At 43.1% G+C, this 18,403-nt stretch overlaps 2 protein-coding genes across 2 annotated transcripts in view; one reads left to right on the forward strand and one right to left on the reverse strand.

The window, feature by feature from the left end:
* Window positions 1–1,155: 1,155 nt before the first annotated feature.
* Window positions 1,156–5,504, reverse strand: LOC102192339 (probable endonuclease 4). Its single transcript, XM_005721820.2, has 7 exons — window positions 5,345–5,504; window positions 5,057–5,266; window positions 4,759–4,941; window positions 2,051–2,182; window positions 1,802–1,906; window positions 1,592–1,721; window positions 1,156–1,460 (listed from the first exon to the last, which is right to left on the reverse strand). Exons 1-7 carry the CDS (start codon window positions 5,490–5,492, stop codon window positions 1,400–1,402), a joined length of 969 nt encoding a protein of 322 aa, XP_005721877.1. The 5' UTR covers window positions 5,493–5,504; the 3' UTR covers window positions 1,156–1,399.
* A 2,151-nt stretch (window positions 5,505–7,655) lies between these two features.
* tnrc6ba (trinucleotide repeat containing adaptor 6Ba) overlaps window positions 7,656–18,403 on the forward strand; it is an 11,497-nt gene continuing 749 nt past the window's right edge. Inside the window, exons 1-12 of the mRNA XM_013913010.1 lie at window positions 7,656–7,659; window positions 8,269–8,290; window positions 8,630–9,067; window positions 9,709–12,603; window positions 14,705–14,869; window positions 15,085–15,281; window positions 15,759–15,833; window positions 15,967–16,173; window positions 16,375–16,494; window positions 16,695–16,820; window positions 17,738–17,908; window positions 18,375–18,400. Coding sequence (XP_013768464.1) covers window positions 8,923–9,067; window positions 9,709–12,603; window positions 14,705–14,869; window positions 15,085–15,281; window positions 15,759–15,833; window positions 15,967–16,173; window positions 16,375–16,494; window positions 16,695–16,820; window positions 17,738–17,908; window positions 18,375–18,400 — 4,127 coding nt within the window. The 5' untranslated portion in view covers window positions 7,656–7,659; window positions 8,269–8,290; window positions 8,630–8,922. The remainder of the gene's footprint in view (window positions 7,660–8,268; window positions 8,291–8,629; window positions 9,068–9,708; window positions 12,604–14,704; window positions 14,870–15,084; window positions 15,282–15,758; window positions 15,834–15,966; window positions 16,174–16,374; window positions 16,495–16,694; window positions 16,821–17,737; window positions 17,909–18,374; window positions 18,401–18,403) is intronic.

Consider the following 18,403-nt stretch of genomic DNA (forward strand, 5'->3'; position numbering starts at 1 on the left):
TTATCTGAAATTCAAATTTCAGCTGTGGGAAAAAGTTAAGATAGACAATGAGACACTCAACTTCATGATCAAACTTGCATCTGGTATTGTTTGCACTATTTTAAGTGTAATGAGTCACAGCACAGCCATGGAGCCAAGAGATATCATTAGAGCCTATCCCCCAGTCTGTTTACTCTCTCATGCTCCCCCCCACCCAGCTTACATAGAAAGCTGTTGTACATTTCTAAGCCTTCACTGCTTGCAAATGTTTTCCTTTGCGCGTGTGTGTGTGCATGCACACCACAGGGTGTTAAATAGAGTAGATGTGAAAAAATTAACTAATGACCTCCTATGGCTCAACAGCTGCTCCAGAGTGTTGCTATTTGAGAGCTGGAGGCATTCGGAGAAGGAAGACGGGGGTTCTTTGTGGTTGCGAGTGTGGTGTGTTTGTGACAGCTGTCAAGTAAATGTAATTATTTATCCCTTCTTTACAAATGGCGATGGAATATAATTTGTAATGTGATATGAGCAGTTTTTAAAACTCCAGTCATTGGCCCCATCTCAAAAATGGCCGATTGTCATGTGTTAGGGTCTGTAACAGTTGCATACAGAATTTGACTGTTAAATCTGGAGCAGGTCCCATTGATGAGGCACTGAGTTAAAGCAAACAGAATTGAACGTTGTAGGAAAATAAAACCGCTTTCTAATTTTGTCATGCAGGCCTGCATCTAAAAGAAAATTGAGTAATATATGACAGATTAAAAAGTATAGAACTTACAGCAATTTAGTCATAGTAACAAAATGTAATTAGTATTTAACAAAATTGTTTGAAACTTCAGTGAGGTATACGTATCATTCTATCTGTATGCCTGTGTTTGTGTTGCCATTGGAAATATGTCATCCAAAAAGGTTTATTTACCTTTTGATCAATAATTTGTTTCCTCCGTTTAATTCAGTTTGTTTCACTTATCAGCAATTTTTTTAAATCCTTTTGCCGAAAAGTAAAAAAAAAACCTCGTGTGTACTATAAAAACAATACAAATGTGCAAACCATTTCCTCACACTTATTCTACCCGCACCCTTTGAAACCAAAGTCTCGTTAGGTTTGGGTTACATTTGTGTGTTTCTGCTGCCCCCTAAAGGCTCACTCGGAACAAGACTCCTCCCCACGCCATATTAAAAACTTCCAACATCACCTTTATTTAACTCGCATTCAAAGACGAAGTTTGTAATTTGGAGAAACTGTTCATGTGGTGAACGACTAATAATATGACCGTGTTTAGAGATAACACAACAGGTCACTCCTCCACTTTGGTACTAGACAAAAAAAACAAAAAAACAAAACAACTCTTCTCGTCACAGCTAACAGTGCGTTTGCAGAGTTCAGTTTATCAGTGCCGACTCATCAGCAGTGCTTTTCTCACTTTTTCTCACACAGGGAATGGAGAAGATCAATCTGCTCAGCGTATTCAAATCCAGGCCTGTGGGGAAGAACATAGCAGCCATGTTAAAGAGGAACCTGAAAACAGGATGAGCAGCTCCTGTTTTGGAAATGAATAAAATACATTACCATATACAACAAACAAACCCACAGTTTCTACAACCATCTCACCGTCCGGGTGTCTCCAGGATCAGAGGGACGTTGTCCAGCCTGGGCTCATTGACAATTTCTTGAAATGCAGAGATTCCAATGTGACCTTTACCGATATCTTCATGCCGATCCAGGTTACAGCCAAGTTTACCTTCAGGTTACACAGCAAGAATAAGGAAAGACAACTAGAGACTTGCATGTGTGATTTTTCTGTCTATGCCCTGGCTATACCTTTGGAGTCATTAAGATGAATGGCCTTGAGGTAGTGGAGCCCCACTTCTTGGTCAAACTCATCCAGCATGGCCTTCACGCCTCCCTCTGCAGCAAGGTCGTATCCTCCCAAGACGAGACATAAAACAACAATTGAACACAGAAAGAAACTCTCAGGTCTTATGCCAGGTTGAATATTTTAAGGTATCACAGCCCTGTTGGACAGAAAACAAATTTGAGGTTAACAGGCTGCTATCAGGTTTCACTCACCTGCTGCAAATGCATGGCAGGTATCCAGACATACTCCTACCCTGGTCTGGTCTCGCACTCTGTCTATGATGCTCTTTAGCTCACAAAACTTGCCGCCCACCGTACTGCCTTGGCCACTCATGTTCTCTAACACTGACCACACAGAAAGCCCGGAGAGCGAGAGACAAAGAAAGAATAAAAAAGGTTTTTAATATGACACACTCATACATTTGTAATATTTCTCTGTCGTTATCTCTTCAAACAGAGTCTGAACGCAGCTTTTGCTGTTGTATTCTGCTGTACGGTTTACCCCAGGTGTCAACAAGTAAAAGGCCCAGGTACACTCTTGGTTGCGTCCATCACACCACACAATGTGCTACCTATGCTCACATCCAAACCTATCAAACGCAGAACAGCTAACATGACATCATACCTTTGTACTGTGGGAGAAAGTTGGAGAGCGAGAGCACCCAGTCAATCAGCAGGGTCGAACCCCAGACTTTCTTGATGGGAGGTGACAGCTCCAACCACTGAAAGTTGCACTGGCATTTATGTCAAACTTTCATTAACATTAAAATGTCAGGCAAAGTTCAAATGGCTTTATATTTAACAGACGTGCCATGCAAACATCATTCCTGTTGATAGGCATCAAAATCCAGTCATCAGGCACTTCATTAGATTTGCATCTAATTAGTCACATGGCAGCAACTCAATGCAGGGAGAATTAAAAAAATTTAAGTGACCTGGAATGTCGCATGGTTGGGCTGATCTAAATATTATAGAAACTGATGATTTTCCCGCTTCTATCGTTTACAGAGAACCATCCAAAAAAGAAAAAATATCAATTGGGTGTCAATTCCTTGTTGATGCCAGAAGTCAGAGGAAAACGGTAAGACTGCTCTGAGATGATAGACATGCAAAGGTAATTTAAATAACCACTTGTTACAACCATGATATGCAGAAGAGCACAAACACAAAACACATCAAATCTTATAGTAGATGGGCTACAACAGCAGAAGACCAGAATGAGTCCCACTCCTCTGAGCTAAGAGTAGAAAACTGAGGATACGGTTAAAATCAGCTCACCAAAACTACACAACAGGAGAGTGGAGAAACATTACTTGGTCTGATGAGTTTGGATGGTAGGGTCTGAATTTTCTTTATTGTTGGTACTGTACTCAAATGGTATTAAGGCAGTTCTAAAGGCAAAAGTGGGTCCAGCCCCACAGTAGCATGGATTATCTAATAAAGGTTTTACTGAGTGTATAGAATAACTATATATAAAGAGACTTAGTCCACTAACAGAAAGCTTAACAACATGAAGTTATATTTTGTGTAGGGATTCTTTGGATTCTTCTGTTAGAAAAACTCCGACCTGACTCTACTACCTCTATGCTACAAGCGCCGCCACAAACAGTCCTCTGGGTGATCACGTTTTTTTAGGCTTTGCTGGTGTGGAATGTGCTGCCTCCACTCTAAAGGTTTGCAGATTCAGTAGATTCCTTTTAAAAAGTCTGCAAAAGGCATATCTGTTTAGTCAAGCCTTTCGGTAATATGTATTCACCAGAGACCAGATGTATAACTGGAGTGTACACAAAAACGTACATACGCCTTTCCCTGCCCACCCACACAGGCTTGATGGAGCACTTTTGTGTATTAAGGCATAAATCACTGAGTTTTTGACAACTGGTTCTTTGCTACATTGTTTATCTCCCTTTTGTACTTTGGCTTAAAAACTCATCTTTTAGAAACGGGGAGGATAGGACATTTAGTAAGATTGACATGCACTGCTAATTGGTTTACAGTATACCAGAGCAGCTACTGACCTTTACGGCAATGATTTATAGTCCTCTGCTGGACAGCACAGGATTTAGAACCAAATACAATAAAGAAGTGCTTTATGACATATGGTTTATAAAAGATGGATACAATCACTATGGCGTCATTAATTAGTAAAGTCTTGTTATGAAACCTCTGGCTGAGCTTTGTTGCTATGCTATTGGGTTCTTTCTGTTTTGAAAACCAGGTGAGCAAGTTCATACGGTAGTTACTTGCCACAGGCCCACACTAAGGTCTACCCAATTTTGTGCTCCTTCATATGCATTTTCTATAATATGAACTTCATGCTGTATTTAAATAAGACTTCAAACCAGCTATAAACCCACTGGTATAGTGCCTGCTGAGGTCAGAGATCAGAGTCAGATCCAGAAAAAGCTGGGAAAAACAGGATTTGTTTTGGTTCTTAGCCATGTGGGGCCATTCAGGTTTCACTGACAATAATGGCTAATACTTTTCTGATCAGTGCTCTGTACAGTGGCAGTACAGATTAAACATTTATATAGTTTTATTGCTTTTTATGTTCAGTGCCGCCATCTTGGATTGCTAACTCAGGGCATGTTGGTCTGCTTCAATTTTCCAAGTGGGAAATCAGAGCTGAAGGGGCGTTCCACAAAAAAGTTTCGACTGGGAACTTGGAATTTTCAGTTGTTGTCTTATTCATGAAACCATAATTTCTGCAACCAGAGTTGCTGCCCCCTATTGGTTATTAGAAAGAATGCACTGGCTTCACTTTTCAGACTGGGAACCTATGTCCATCTTTTAGATGGAGTCTATGAGTTTTATTATTACCTCTGGCAGTGTCTCTGCATATGGGTTTCATCAAAAAGGCAATGCCTGCAAGGTAGATACACACTGCTGGTTGTTTCAGGTGCTCTGGCGGCCCTCTGTACCTGTAACCACTGATGGTGTTTGCTGGTGAGCATAATTGATGGCGCTTGCAATCTTGTCCACACACTGCTCAGTGGTGATGGTACCCAGGGAGGAGCCGGGGTGGAAGTTATAGAGGCTGAGACCCAGGAGGTTGCAGCGGCTGAGCTCGTCCACCAGCATGGCCTGGCTCTTTTCAAACACATCTAGTTGAAAACATGGCATGCAGGTTAGACCAAAACGGAGAATAATTCTGCAAAGTATAATAAGAGATAACTAGGCATGAAAGGAATGGTAGACAATAATCAGTGTCTGACGGACCCTCTTTAGGAGATCCACAGTTCATCAGGTAGGAACCATGAGGCAAGATATGAGCTGGGTCAAACCCCTGTTGGGAACACAGCTCCTGAAACTTTGCTGCAGCTGTATGGTCCAATGCAGGCCTCTTCCACGATCGCTGGGAGCCCAGGAACAGGGCGAAACTGCTGCCACCCATCTCTGTACAGGACTCCACGGCTTTCCATATCCCACCTGTGGACGTGACGTCACACAAGTGTAAGTAAGTGTGTTTATCTTAAAGGGTTCCAAGAAGACGACATTAGGCCCTACCTTGAATGCCAACATGAGCTCCAATGTACTTCTTAGTTGCGCGGATGTTCTTCCTGTGTCCTCTCTCCTCGGTGTCCTCGCCCTCCTTTACTCCTGCAGAGGCATCCTCGTTTTTCCTTTTCCTCGTTCCCCTTTTTCTCTGACTCATGCTATGAAGAGAAAGTTGTAAGCAGCCCTTACGAAATAAGCAATAAGTTGACTGTCAGAAGTTTATGGAGGTCAAATAGCCTGTTTTATGCATCCCTCCAGGCAGAAGCCAGCCAGTCAGAGGACTTCCACGCAGCTGCTACAGGCTGGTCATTGGAGACGCTTCATGCTGAGCAGCAAAATGGCCGCCCGTCACCCGACTGACTCCACAGCGCTTTGAATTTAAATTCTTCTGCACATTAGGGTTTACACTATTATAACGGTAGTGCTCACGAACCAGTACGTTATTACGCGTGTATTTTCATTTTCTGACACTTTACTTGATTCTCCGCTCAGGCGTCGCTGTTCTTGTAGCCTCGACGAATGCCTCAAAAAGCTAGAAAAAAATCGCACTGAAGCACTTTAGCTAAGCTAGCTAGCACGCTAGCGTATCTTCATATGTGATTCCCGAGGTAAGTGGGTGATTTTTTTTTACATTTCTCGGCGTTGCACTGGGACGTTGTTTGAATGCATGCGAGTGGGCTGCATCTTAATGGAATGCCATGCCACGGCGCTTGCAAACCAAGCTAGCGCCATTAACCTGGCTACTTGTAATTGCTGCTGTCACTGGATAATGCTACCTTAGCTTATCTGGCTAATGTTCGGTAGCATTAGCGCCGTTTTGGCAGTATTTCTGGCACTGCGTTAGCTGAGCTGGGTATTTGGCCCTCTTATGTGTTTGCTGTTCAAGAACATTGTGTACACTTAATAGAGCAGTTACTGAACTTGCGTTGGTTTGAACTCGTTAATGTCTGCTGTGCACCGTGTCCACGTATTTTAGTCTGAACCCCTCCTTAACGTTAGCCTCGACGAAATATTTTATTAGCAGCAGCTGCTGAACTTGCCGCTTGTGTAAACCTGAAGGGGCGAGGATGAATGTGTCTGACTATTTCAGCTAAAGCGGATTTATTCACCCGTGTCTTCGGTTTTTGAATATGCCTTTCCATTTAAGCTCAAAAGTCAAACCTTTTTGTGCTGTGGGGCTAGCTGCCGAATGCTGGTGAGCTTGGAATAACGTTGACAGGTATGTCACGCATAAGCTGCTGGATAAGGTTTACTATACTGCAGATCTGACAGATTGAAATAACATCGTGATGATGTCTGGCTTTCTGATACTTCTGGCCTGAGATCATAAATGCTTCAAGGACGATGACAAGTCGCTGTCCCCAAATGTAGGAATCCTGCTTTATGGAAGTGTTAACGACACGAAGCAAAAACGAAACCAACATAAGACCGAGGCAGCCGGAGCATACCAGATTGCTTGGGTTTTGCTTTAAACGAGCCCCTTTAAAGGAGAAAACTAACGACTTGTGTTTTAACGTGCTAACATGAACCCAGACATGCTAATGTTGCGGTTATTGCCATATTGTAATGCATACATGATTTACATTTTGCGCATTTACGGGCGCTTCCCTGGTTCCGCTCTAATAGAAATGAATGACATTTCTATCACCCTGTTAAATAAACAGTATAAACCATTCGTTTCTTTTAAAAATCGTAGTATAGCTCAGCTGTTCCATCTTCAAACTGAAAAATCTAACAATACCATGTTTAGCTTGTCCCTGACATCCATCCTGCTCTAGGGATCATAGAGGAGCTATGGGGAATCCTAATGACAATGCACTCTTTGCTGTAGCTGAAATCTGCTTTTTTTTATTATTCTTATTTTATTTATTTAAAGCCAGTAAAGAGTATGATTCTGGGTTTGTAACTGCCAGCACACTGTCTCAAAAACAAATCTAGATTTCAAACTTTCAGTTTATCTGTTATGGGTTCCTGGATATGTAGGTCCAGTCAATCAAGCTTAACTGATTGGACCTACAGGACCTAAAGGTCCATTTATCCAATTGTCCAGTGGAAGTGTAGTGACAGAGATTGTGTCTTATATGGAGTTAGAATTAAATGTTTTCTTTTTTTTCCCTTGAGGAATAAATTTGGTTTACAGGAAAAATCTAGAAAATATGAAAACAAACTGTTGCTTGTTCTAATATAGTTGATACAAAATTACAATTTTGAATAGCCTGCTATTTTTTCTACAGAAGAAAGGAGCATCAGGACAGGAGCAGTAGTTCATGGAAGACAAGAAAAGGAAAAAAGACGAAAAAAGGAAAAGGGAAGCCTCTCAGAAGGTGAGTGTGTTTGTATTACCAGATTCCATGTCCTCTAGGACAGATATTCTCAAATTCAAATGAACGTTTGTATCTTGACACAGTATGCAGGCAGTAAAATATGTGCACATTCACCCATATCATTTAAAATGGCAGTTCTGCATGGATATATGTATGGTTCTATTAAAGTGACTTCAGTGCGCTCTCTTATCTCAGGTGGACACATTTGAACTGTCACATTAAGTCAGTGGGTTCAACAACAGCATTTAGTTTGGATTTTGAATTTTTGATCTTACATTATGCCATTTCAGATTTTTGGTATGCACGTATATACAATTTAACTATGTTTGACAAGATACCTGATTCATGATCTTGGCTAATTTGGGCTTCCTGAAGCTATGGAGTTGCAGTCAACACTGCAGCTATTGAACTTGTTGCAATGAAATCTCTTGTCCTTAAATGTCCTTAGATGTTACATTAATTTTGTGAGGACTAAATGTTGACAGATTATGTGAATAGTGAAAGACTAATAATATTAAAAAAACAACAGTTTCCTTTCTTTGTCTGGCTCAAAAAGAAACAAAAAACAAACTAAATTTTAACATGACTTTCTGCTTCTCTTCATTTTAGGTTGCAGAGCAAAAAAACAAAGGTAAGCAGCACAGTGATGTATTTTTATGGAGTTTGATATAAATATTAGTTTGCTTCTCAATATTTTTATGTCTGAAAAGATTGTGATGGCATCACAGTCACAGTAACATTATTATTTCTCTGGCTTAATAATGTGTTGGACAACACTTGATGCATTTTTAAATTTTTAAACAAGAGCACATTCATCTGCATCAGCGATTTCTTTGTTTTATAGTCCAGTTTGTTATCCATTTCTGGCAAATGCTTGATTAGAGGTTACATTTGAAGTAAATAAAACTTGCATTCTTAAAATGCACCTGCTTAAACAAATATCTCTCTCACCTCCTTGCTCTTCTTGTAGTGCCAGACTTGACTAAGCCAGCTTCTGCCCAGTCTTCTGCTACCCAGAGCAGCTCTGCCTCCCCCAGCCCTGGACCCACCCCCTCTGCCTCCCCATCTCCAGCCACCTCAGGCCCTGGCAGTGCTGCCACCCCATCACAGGGCGGCAACAATGCCAAGCGCCTGGCAGTGGCCAACGGACAGCCCACCTCCACCACCAGTTCTTCCTCCACCGCTGGCGGCTCCAGTGTTGCTGGAAACAGCAGTGCAAGTAGCGGAGGCGGAGCTCAGGCGCCTCAGCAGCCACCGCGCTACATGCCGAGAGAAGTGCCGCCACGATTCCGCTGCCAGCAGGACCATAAAGTGCTACTGAAGAGGGGTCAGCCGCCACTGTCCTCCATGCTGCTGGGAGGGGGGGTGGGAGGAGATGGCCCCAATGCAAACATGGCTGCTGTTTCAGGTAAGTGTTAACAATGCTGTTGGTCACAAGTATTAAAGCGGGTTTGTCAACTAATCACAGGGTGGTGTTTTTGGTGTAGAGTCTCCTGTCTGCTTGCTAAAGAGTCATTTGAAAAAGGAGTTCCTCACGATGGCAGGCAAGCATTGAAGGCCTGCAACCTGTGATGTGTTTGTGAAATAGAGGCTATTGTCACACATTAATTCTGGGAAATGTCAGGAAAATCAAGTTAATGCATAATCTAGATGGTTTTCTCACAAAGCAGAAAACAGGAGATGGGTGATTAAACCAGTATTGTTTGTATTATTAGTCAAGGGTGCTACCTTGGCCATGTGTGAACAGAGCAGAGAAGATGTCTGCTTCCTCACTGTGAATTCTCAGAATTGTTTCCTGTCTGATGTGACTGACTCAAACATTTGGAGCAAATGTAAATATTTGAAGCTCCACCTGGTGTGTCTCTGCATGTTTGGAAACCGCTGTTGTAAAGCACTGTCTGATCCGCAAGCGTTACATAGCTCTGTCAAAGCACAGGTCATTTACTGCATTATTTAATGTTTTTTGTGGGGGTTTTTTTTTTTTTTTTTTTTTTTTTTTAAACTGATGAAGAGTCTAAAGTTGCTCTTTTGTGGGATTTACTTTTACAGATTCCGGCACAGCAGCCTCCTCATTGGCTCTCACCTCATCATCAGTTGCTGCTTCTACTACTACTTCTAATTATGCAAATTCCATGTGGGGGGCAAGCTCAGGCAGCCAGGCCTCCTCTCAGGGCAGGGAGAAGGTGATTGTTGATGGCAATGACCTAGAGGAGTGGCCTAGTATTGCTGGCAGTGATGGAGGGAGCAGCGGCAACAACGGAATGCCTGTGAATAGCATTAGTGCCTCTGGCAACCAATCCTCACCCACTTCCTCGTTCTCTTTGCCCAATGAATGTATGCAGTCGTCCAGCAGTTCAGCGTGGGTGACGGCTGCCTCCCAGGGTCATCTTGGAGGAGGTATTGCAGTAACTGCAGCTGGGCCTCTGCTACAACAGTCCTCCTCACTTTCCAAAGCCCCCGCTGTGCCAGGGAGCCATGATGCCAGTGGCTCCGTTGATGGCAGCAGTGGGATTCCAGGTGCCAACTTCAATCCAAATGCCAACCCTTCAGCCTGGCCTGCACTGGTGCAGCAGGATGGCCCCGCTGCTGTAGGTGAAGGAGGTCAGTCTTCCTTTCACCATCAGGGCCCTGGCGGGTCTGCCAACAACTCTGCTTCCCTAGGGGCAGCCGGTGTCCTGGGGGGTCACCCATCTTTATCTGTGAATCAATCAAACACCCATCAGCACCAACTTCACCAAATGCCATCCAGAGACAGAGAAATGGGTGGAGGGAATTGGGATAGTAAATCAGCGGGACCAAAAATTGCGGGGGGAGAAGGGATAGGGGGAGGAATGGACCATGGTGCGGGAGGAAGTGGGATGAGTGAAGAGCACAGCCTTGTCTCCTCATGGAGAGGCCAGCCTTCTTACCCTGCAGCTAACTCCAAAAAGGGTGCCTCAAGGACTGAAGGTTGGGAGAGTGGAGGAACTTGCACGGGGGTATTTGGAGCTGCAGAAGGGGATAATGGGACTTCAGGTTGGGGTTATCCAAGTTCCACAAGTGGGGTTAATGTTTGGGGTAGTGCTGGAAATGGGGGCAACATGACTCAAACCTCTGGGGTATCTCAGGGAGGGTGGGGGTTATCGGGAGATGGTGGTGAAAGAGGGATTTCTGGTAGTGAGTGGGGTGGAAACTCTGGTGGGGTTGGTGGACCGAATCCAGGAGGTGAGGGAATGAGTGGAGCCTGCAGCAGTAACAGCAGCAGTAGTGGAGGCAGCACAGCAGGGAACCCGCCCACTGCTTCCTCCTCTTCCTCAACAGCCACCACTACTACCAGAGCCTGGGACAATCAGAAAGGAGAGAGTGAAACGGGAGAATGGGGTGAGGGTGTAGGAGGACAAGGAGGATCGTCGTCCAGTGGTGGAAATTCTAGAAGTGGGGGCGCGCCTAATAGCAGCCGACCACGTCGGCAGGCAGTTGATACAGAAGCTGCCTTACAGAGCCTGCTAAATCGCTCTGATCTGGATCCTCGGGTCCTGTCTAACACAGGCTGGGGCCAGACACAGATCCGCCAAAACACAGAATGGAACATTGATAAACATGCAGGACAGAGTAAAGGTGGATCCTCATCAGCTACATCAAAACATCCACCTTCTCTCGGTGGTCCTTCTCAATATTCTAGTGGACCTAGGACCTTAAGCACTGATTCTGTGACTCCAGGGGTCAGCCCTTCCCTGGTTCCATCCACTGGGTCCTCTGGTGAGGGCTGGGAGAGCAGCAGCAACAGTAGCAGTAGTGGGGCTTCTTTGTCTGGGAGAGCCCCACCACCTATCGGCCCCAACATGAGAAATATTGGCGTATCACAATCTGGGCCAGTGACTCCAACTGGACCTGTTATAGGGTCAGGGGTAGTGCCAGGCCCTAGCCAACAGGGGAAAGCTACAGGCTGGGGTGGAGGAGGGATGGGGGCTGGGGATTGCCAGGAAGCCACAGGTTGGGGTAGTGATGAATACAGAGGCAATAGTAGAGGAGAAAAAGGAGGATGGGGTGATCTTGGGAAACAAAGTGACTCTGTGACTGGATGCTGGGGAAGAAGTCAGGATGAAAAAGGGACAGGAGGGTGGAAAGACATGGGTGGGAATGGCGGGGGTGGGTGGGGATCAGAACAGAAGGCTGGGGTAGGTAAGAATTGGGGAGAGCAAGACTCCAAATTAAACAGTGGTGGAGGAGGGTGGGGAGATGAGAGGAAGAATGGAGGAGGGCACTCAGGTGGGGATTTAAGTGTGGGTGGGTGGGGAGACTGGGGTGAAAGTGCTCCCCGGAGGACCTGGGGGGCAGGGGGTACAGGTGGTGGAGGAAGTGGAGGAGGGGGTATTGGTGTTGTTGGAGGCATGGGGTCCAAACCCCAACAAAGTTGGAGTGGAGGAAACAAAATGCACCAGATGCCAAACAGCCAGTCGGGCTCCATCACAGGCCCACAGGCACAACTGCAACAGCAACAATCACAGCATCCACAGCTGCACCAAGCAATGGACCAAGGGGCTATGCAAGGGGGTGGGGGGAGGAAACTCATCTCTCAAGCCCAGAATCAGAACCAAAGCTCAGGCTGGACTTCAGGGCCCATCCCTGGTGTCCCTGGAGGAGATGGAAGTGGATCTGAACCAAGCGGCTGGGAGGAACCCTCGCCGCAGTCCATAAGCCGGAAGAATGAAGTAGATGATGGAACATCAGCATGGGGAGACCCAGATCATTACAAACCGGTCAACCTGTGGGATAAGAACAGTGGTCATGCAGTCCAGGGCCAGGCCCAGGGCCCGGCCCAGGCCCAGCAGCAGCAACAGCAGCAACAGCAGCAGCAACAGCAACAGCAGGGACCTCCAGTGCAGCAGCAGCCCAGCAGGCAGACTGCAGCACTTGGAGGTAACAGAGACTTCAACACTGGACCTGGGAAGTCTTCCGCTATGGGTAAGTTATTAGGAATTTAATTTAACTAACCAGGGTGTAATCATAAGTTCCATAACTCAACCCATACAAATCCACAACAATACCTGATAAATTTTTTTTATCAATTTCTTGTTCCAGTTCGTCTCCTTGTTCACCTCTGTTAATTTCTTTTATCTGACTGTTTGCATTTCCACCATCATGTCAAAGTGTACTCAAAGAGCAGTGATAAACTTATGGAGGAAACTGATCTGTCCTAGATATTGAGAATCATTGCTGGTAATCATAGCTGGCCTCAGATTCCAAACAGGACTTTTTAGTGGTATAATTATAGTTTTCAAACCTGAATGCAACCTGCCGCATGCTTATCATTTCTGTCACTGTTTATTCTTTGTGCATTTTGAATTAGTCTCCCTCAGGGTCAGACTCAAGTCTGCGTAAAGACATTACTCACTGAGTAAAAAACAATGCGAAATTCAGAATTCTACGGATCAGAACCAGCCAAATAACCTGTATACACACCAAGCGCGTTGCATTTTTGTAGAATTCTTTTTTTAAAGACTGAAATAAAAAATTAGGTTGACATGAAGTGATGAAGAGCTGGTCCTGATGTTTATAAACAAGAAAATGAAGAAACAAATTCTTGGTTCATCCAGTTCTCACAGGAAGGCAGGAGTAGGGAGAATTTCATGGTTTGATCCAGGAGTTGAAGCTGTATCACGGCTTTCTTACGTATGAAAGGATGTCATAGGCGAGTTTGAACACTTGGCAGAGTTGGGAACACAATTTCAGAGAACCGAGTGTGTTTAGCTGTGTGTCTGAGGTAAAATGGTATCATTTTATTATTTCCATATCAGTGAAAATACACTATTGGTGTGAATGGCTGCATTAAGAATGGGCGAGCCTGAAAAATATTTTTAATGCAGAAAAATATACACATAGATTTTACGCACCCGGTGTGAAAAAGCCTTTAATCTGAGGAAATGCATTTGGCACAAACCACTTTAACTTTAGTTTGTGTCTTTGTACACTGGCACACGTGCATACCAGTCATCATTGTTGATCACCACCCACTCGACTCAGCAGATTTTTGTTCCCTTTGACTTTTATCTTTCCCCAAATTTAAATTGAATGGTGACCATTTTGTATACACTGGAGGATTTTAAACTCTCAAGTGGTTCACAAGCAGGGTTTCTGTGCAGGAAGTGTTGCCTTGTTGCAGCGAAGTCTTGAAGTGGAGGTCAGACCGCTTTAGATCAGATAAAGCCGATACAGTTAATCTGAATGCATTGTTTTCACTTTAGATGAGTGATGAAACATTTCTTCCTTTGAAAGCATTGTGTCTAGGTGAACTAGATCAGGTATTGTTGGTTGTTTTTTTTGTTTTGTTTTTGTTTTTTGTTTTTTTGTTGTCTTTTTTATAGCCAGAGTTGCTGAACTCGTTCACACCTTATTCATTGTTACACATTGTAATGTGAAAATGAGAAAGGTCTGATTTGTGCTATGATTTATTTTTTATCTTTTTTGGAATAAAAATGATCCCATTGGTTAGTAAGATTTTCTTGTGGTTAAACACAAGGAAATTATATTAAATGTACTGATATCAAAACAAAACTGTTTTCTGTATAATTGCTTTGTATAAATTGATATTTGTTCATCGCTTAAACAGCAATTTGAAGAAGCTGAAGTTTGCCACCAAAAATCACTGTTTGAATGAAGTGAACAAATCAGAAATCCACTGTTGAATGTGCAGTTTTAATGGGACAGCTATAGCAACTGTTATATAGGTCATCACTGAAGTTTAGTGTTATAAGATAGCAGCTCAGCCATGGGAAAGTAGTCAACCAAGCAGCAGCTTGACGTTTTTGCAGTCGTGACTGTGGAACCACAGTAGCAGTGAAGCGTCATTGCTGACTGATAGCGGAAGCCAGTATGGTTGCAGACAAAACACTTTGATTTTTGGATCAGTGAGCCAGACCACATGAAGCCATGAACTGTTCAAAGAAGTGTCCTTTGTGTAGACTCTTATTTTTTTACTTCCCCTGTAAAAACAAACAAATAAACATTGATTAAAAGAAGCCTCTTTCTTGTTTCTCACCTTAACCATGCCCATGTGTATCTGCAGGTCCATCAGGCTGGGGGAGCACTTCCCCAACTAGTCCTACAGTAGACAATGGCACAACAGCTTGGGGGAAGCCTAGTGATGCTCCGACTGGTTGGGGAGACCCTGATGATGCTGGAGGAAAGACAACATGCTGGGGAAACCCTTCTTCAAATCCCATCAAATCTGGTCAGAAAATCAGTTTTAAACGAAACCACGTCTTTGAAATGAATCGCAAGTGTTAGTCATACAGTCTGATTTTGAGGTTTGCATTGGTTGTACCGGGTTTTGTTATGATGCATGATGCAGTAGACACACAACTAAAGTGTTTGTATTTATATAAATGTCATTTTCTAATGGCTTTAATCATAATCTGATAATGGCTTGTAACTTTTATGCTGCAGGTTCAAAGACTATGCAAGATGGCTGGGGGAACAAAGAGAGCCCTGTGGCAGCATCACGTAACCCAAGCTGGGAGGATGAGGAGGAAGGTGGCGGCATGTGGAATAGTACTGGCTCCCAGGGAAGTGGGTCATCTTGGGGACAGGGAAGCAATGGTGGCTGGGGTCAGAGCCACAGTGGGAAGAAGCCCAGCAGTAAGGTGGGTTACTGTTGGGGAAAATTGATCTCTGTAAAGGAAAAATCAATTATTAAGTGGAAGGACAAATGTCCTTAACAGGTTCTGTTTTATATATAAAAAAAAATTAAATTATTTGAAGTAATTTCATGATTTAAAAAAAAAAAAAAATTTATTTAGCCATCATTTAGTCTTGTCAACATTCCTTAGAAGAGTTAAAATAAATGGTAAATGGCCTGTATTTGTATAGCCCTTTACTTAGTCCTTAAGGACCCCAAAGCACTTTACACTACATTCAGTCATTCACCCATTCACACACCCATTCACACACTGGTGATGGCAAGCTACATTGTAGCCACAGCTGCCCTGGGGCGCACTGACAGAGGCGAGTAAACATACTTACGTGAATTAGTCCCACAATTGGAATGCTTTTATTGTGAATTCTTATAACAAAAAATCTTTAAAGTCATTTCCTTTGCTCTCCTTGTATTTGTCTCTTAGGGCCCATTGAAAGCTGGTGGAGGAGAGTCATGGATGGGCCCCATTAACAGACAGTTCTCTAACATGGGGTTGCTGGTAAGATAGAAACATTGGTAGGAATTCATACTAAAAATTAACATAAATTACATTTGACACATTATAGTGTTCTGTGCAGTGAGTGTTAAAAGCAGTGCTCATGATGGTGAAATTGGGTTTCTTTGTTGGACAGAATGATGATCCCAGTGGCCCAAACATTGACCCAACTTCAGGTTCTATCCAGGAGAAGAAAATAGAGATGGATAAAAGAGGCATGGGAATGACTGATTACAATGGAGACATGAGGAAGGGAGGAAGAGGAGGAGGTGTGGGGGTGTCTTATCGTCCTCCTGGTTCCAAAGAGGCAGCACCTGGGGATGCTGGGGCTTATTATGACAAGGTGATGCCTCATTACCATGTCTTTGTATCTCGTGTCTTTCATGTCTAGATAACATGTTGTCTTTTATCATAATTTTTTCCTCTTGTGATTCTACCTTTTCTTCCTGCCTGTTCCATTTGCCTCATTTCTCCTTTCCTCAAACTTCCCCTACACCATAATATACCACCAAAACTGGTCTTCCACTGGCTGTCACTGTGACAGACATTGCCTTTGATCAATCAGGATGGGTGCCTTGGGGAGGAGGGTCCTTGCTCTCTGTACTCTCCACCCTCTGTCTACAAGCCCCATTCCCTCTTCAACCACTCTATCCCCTTTAGACAAGTAAGATAATCACTCCTTTTGTTTCTGCCCTAATGTCTTTAAAGTCCTTGTATAAATCTTCTGTTTTCATTAGATGTTCATAAATATGAAAAGTTTTACATTCACCTTCTGTCACATTCGGCTTAATTTTTTAAGATTTTCACATACTCCATCCTCCACTGTAGGTCATCTGACATTTAATTTTCTGTGTTTGATCGCAGGCTGGTCACAATATCTTTGGCAGTAGTGGAGGAATGGCTCAGTCCAGACATCAGCCAAGTATCCCGCAGATAAACCAGTCACCAGGGATACGAGCGCAAGTGCCTCATCAGTTCCTGTCACCTCAGGTATTAAAAAAAAAATTATTATTTAAATCTATTATTTAATAGATTTAAATTTAAATGACAGAAAAGTTCCTGTTTTTCCACTATCTACGATAAAAGTTTATTATTATTGTTTTAAATATTGGATAGTCTTGGCAATGAGCTACCAGAACTTATTCTGTAAGTTTTCACATTTATTATTTAGAAAAACTGAGACCTGTTTTTGAAATTGTACTTCATCTTCTTATATTAAGACATTTCAGGCACTAAATGTTTACTTAAATGTCTTTACTCTATTAGAAAGGGGAGAGTAACTGATCTAGCCCACTTGAAGATCAAAGTGGGCTATGTGGTGTAAATTTAGTTTGACATCTGCGTCATACATTAAACCATTCTCATTTTGTGCCATGTTGTTTTTATTGTTTATATCGGATGTAGCTGATACAAATGCAGAATGATTTCAACTTGGAAACTGTAAAGGCTGTACTTTTCTTTGTAAGCCAGCTGGTGTTATGTAACAAAATCTGTAGACTTGGTTGGTGTCCAGTCATCTCTCATTTTTTTACAATAAGCAACTCTTGCTTAACGTTCTCATTTAAGTGAAAGCGATCAAAAGCCTTGTAACACCCTGCACTTAGCGAGACTATAAGAGTTAGTAAATGGTTAATATTTTAATATGGCCATACATTACAATTTCTATTAAAAGTTAGAGATATTATGTATGTAGTCAGTTTTAGTTTTTACCAAAAAAAAAAAAATCAGTGTTTCAGACTGGAAAAGATTTCATGAAGCTTTCAGTCGGTGCATCTCTGTCACCAACTGATGAGACCATGTAAGGGATTGAATGTTGATCAGGAAGAAGCTAATGTACTTGCTTATAGTTACAGGAAAGCAAAATGTTTCTTTGGTAACAGGTGTGCCCGTCTGCTGTCTGTCTCTAGGTGCCAGGCTCTGTGCTGAAGCAGATGCCCCCTCCCAGTGGAAACATGGGGGGAGTTGGTGGTGTGGGAGGGGTGGCAGGAGTTGGGGGAGGTGTGTTCCCTCCGCAGCTGTCCCCCCAGCATATTGCAATGCTCAGCAGCATCTACCCACCCCACATCCAGTTTCAGCTGGTGAGAAGCAGCATTATATGTCTCTGAAGGCTACTGCAGGGCTCCAGCACACATCTGCTAAGGGCATAGGCAAGGCTGTACGCAGCCACTGGAGAATCTGATCTGTACTTTTCGTACACCACCGTTACCAAGGCGTCATTCCCTCTGATTGTTACTTTCTCATATGTGTGACTAATTTTCATGCATGATTTGTGTGACACAGTCAGCAAATATATGAAATTATGTAGCCAAATAGCTAGAAGGAAATAAAAAATTTTTGTTATAACACTGAAACCGTAAAATCCATTCAAATACTTTTGCAGTGTGAAGGATGCAAAACAAAATGTGACCTAAAACTGGTCTTGAAGCAAACTTTTTCTCTTTTTTTCTGGCTTGTACAGTGAACTTCCAAAGATATTGCTCTTAATTCTTTTTTCTTTATGTTGCGATCTCACGTCCTTTTGCATCTTTTTTAATGTCCATTCAGGCTTGTCAGCTCCTCCTCCAACAGCAGCA

Source organism: Pundamilia nyererei, unplaced genomic scaffold, assembly GCF_000239375.1.
Source record: "Pundamilia nyererei isolate P.nyererei 1_Seehausen unplaced genomic scaffold, PunNye1.0 scaffold00005, whole genome shotgun sequence".
In the NCBI taxonomy this organism is placed as follows: Eukaryota; Metazoa; Chordata; class Actinopteri; order Cichliformes; family Cichlidae; genus Pundamilia; species Pundamilia nyererei.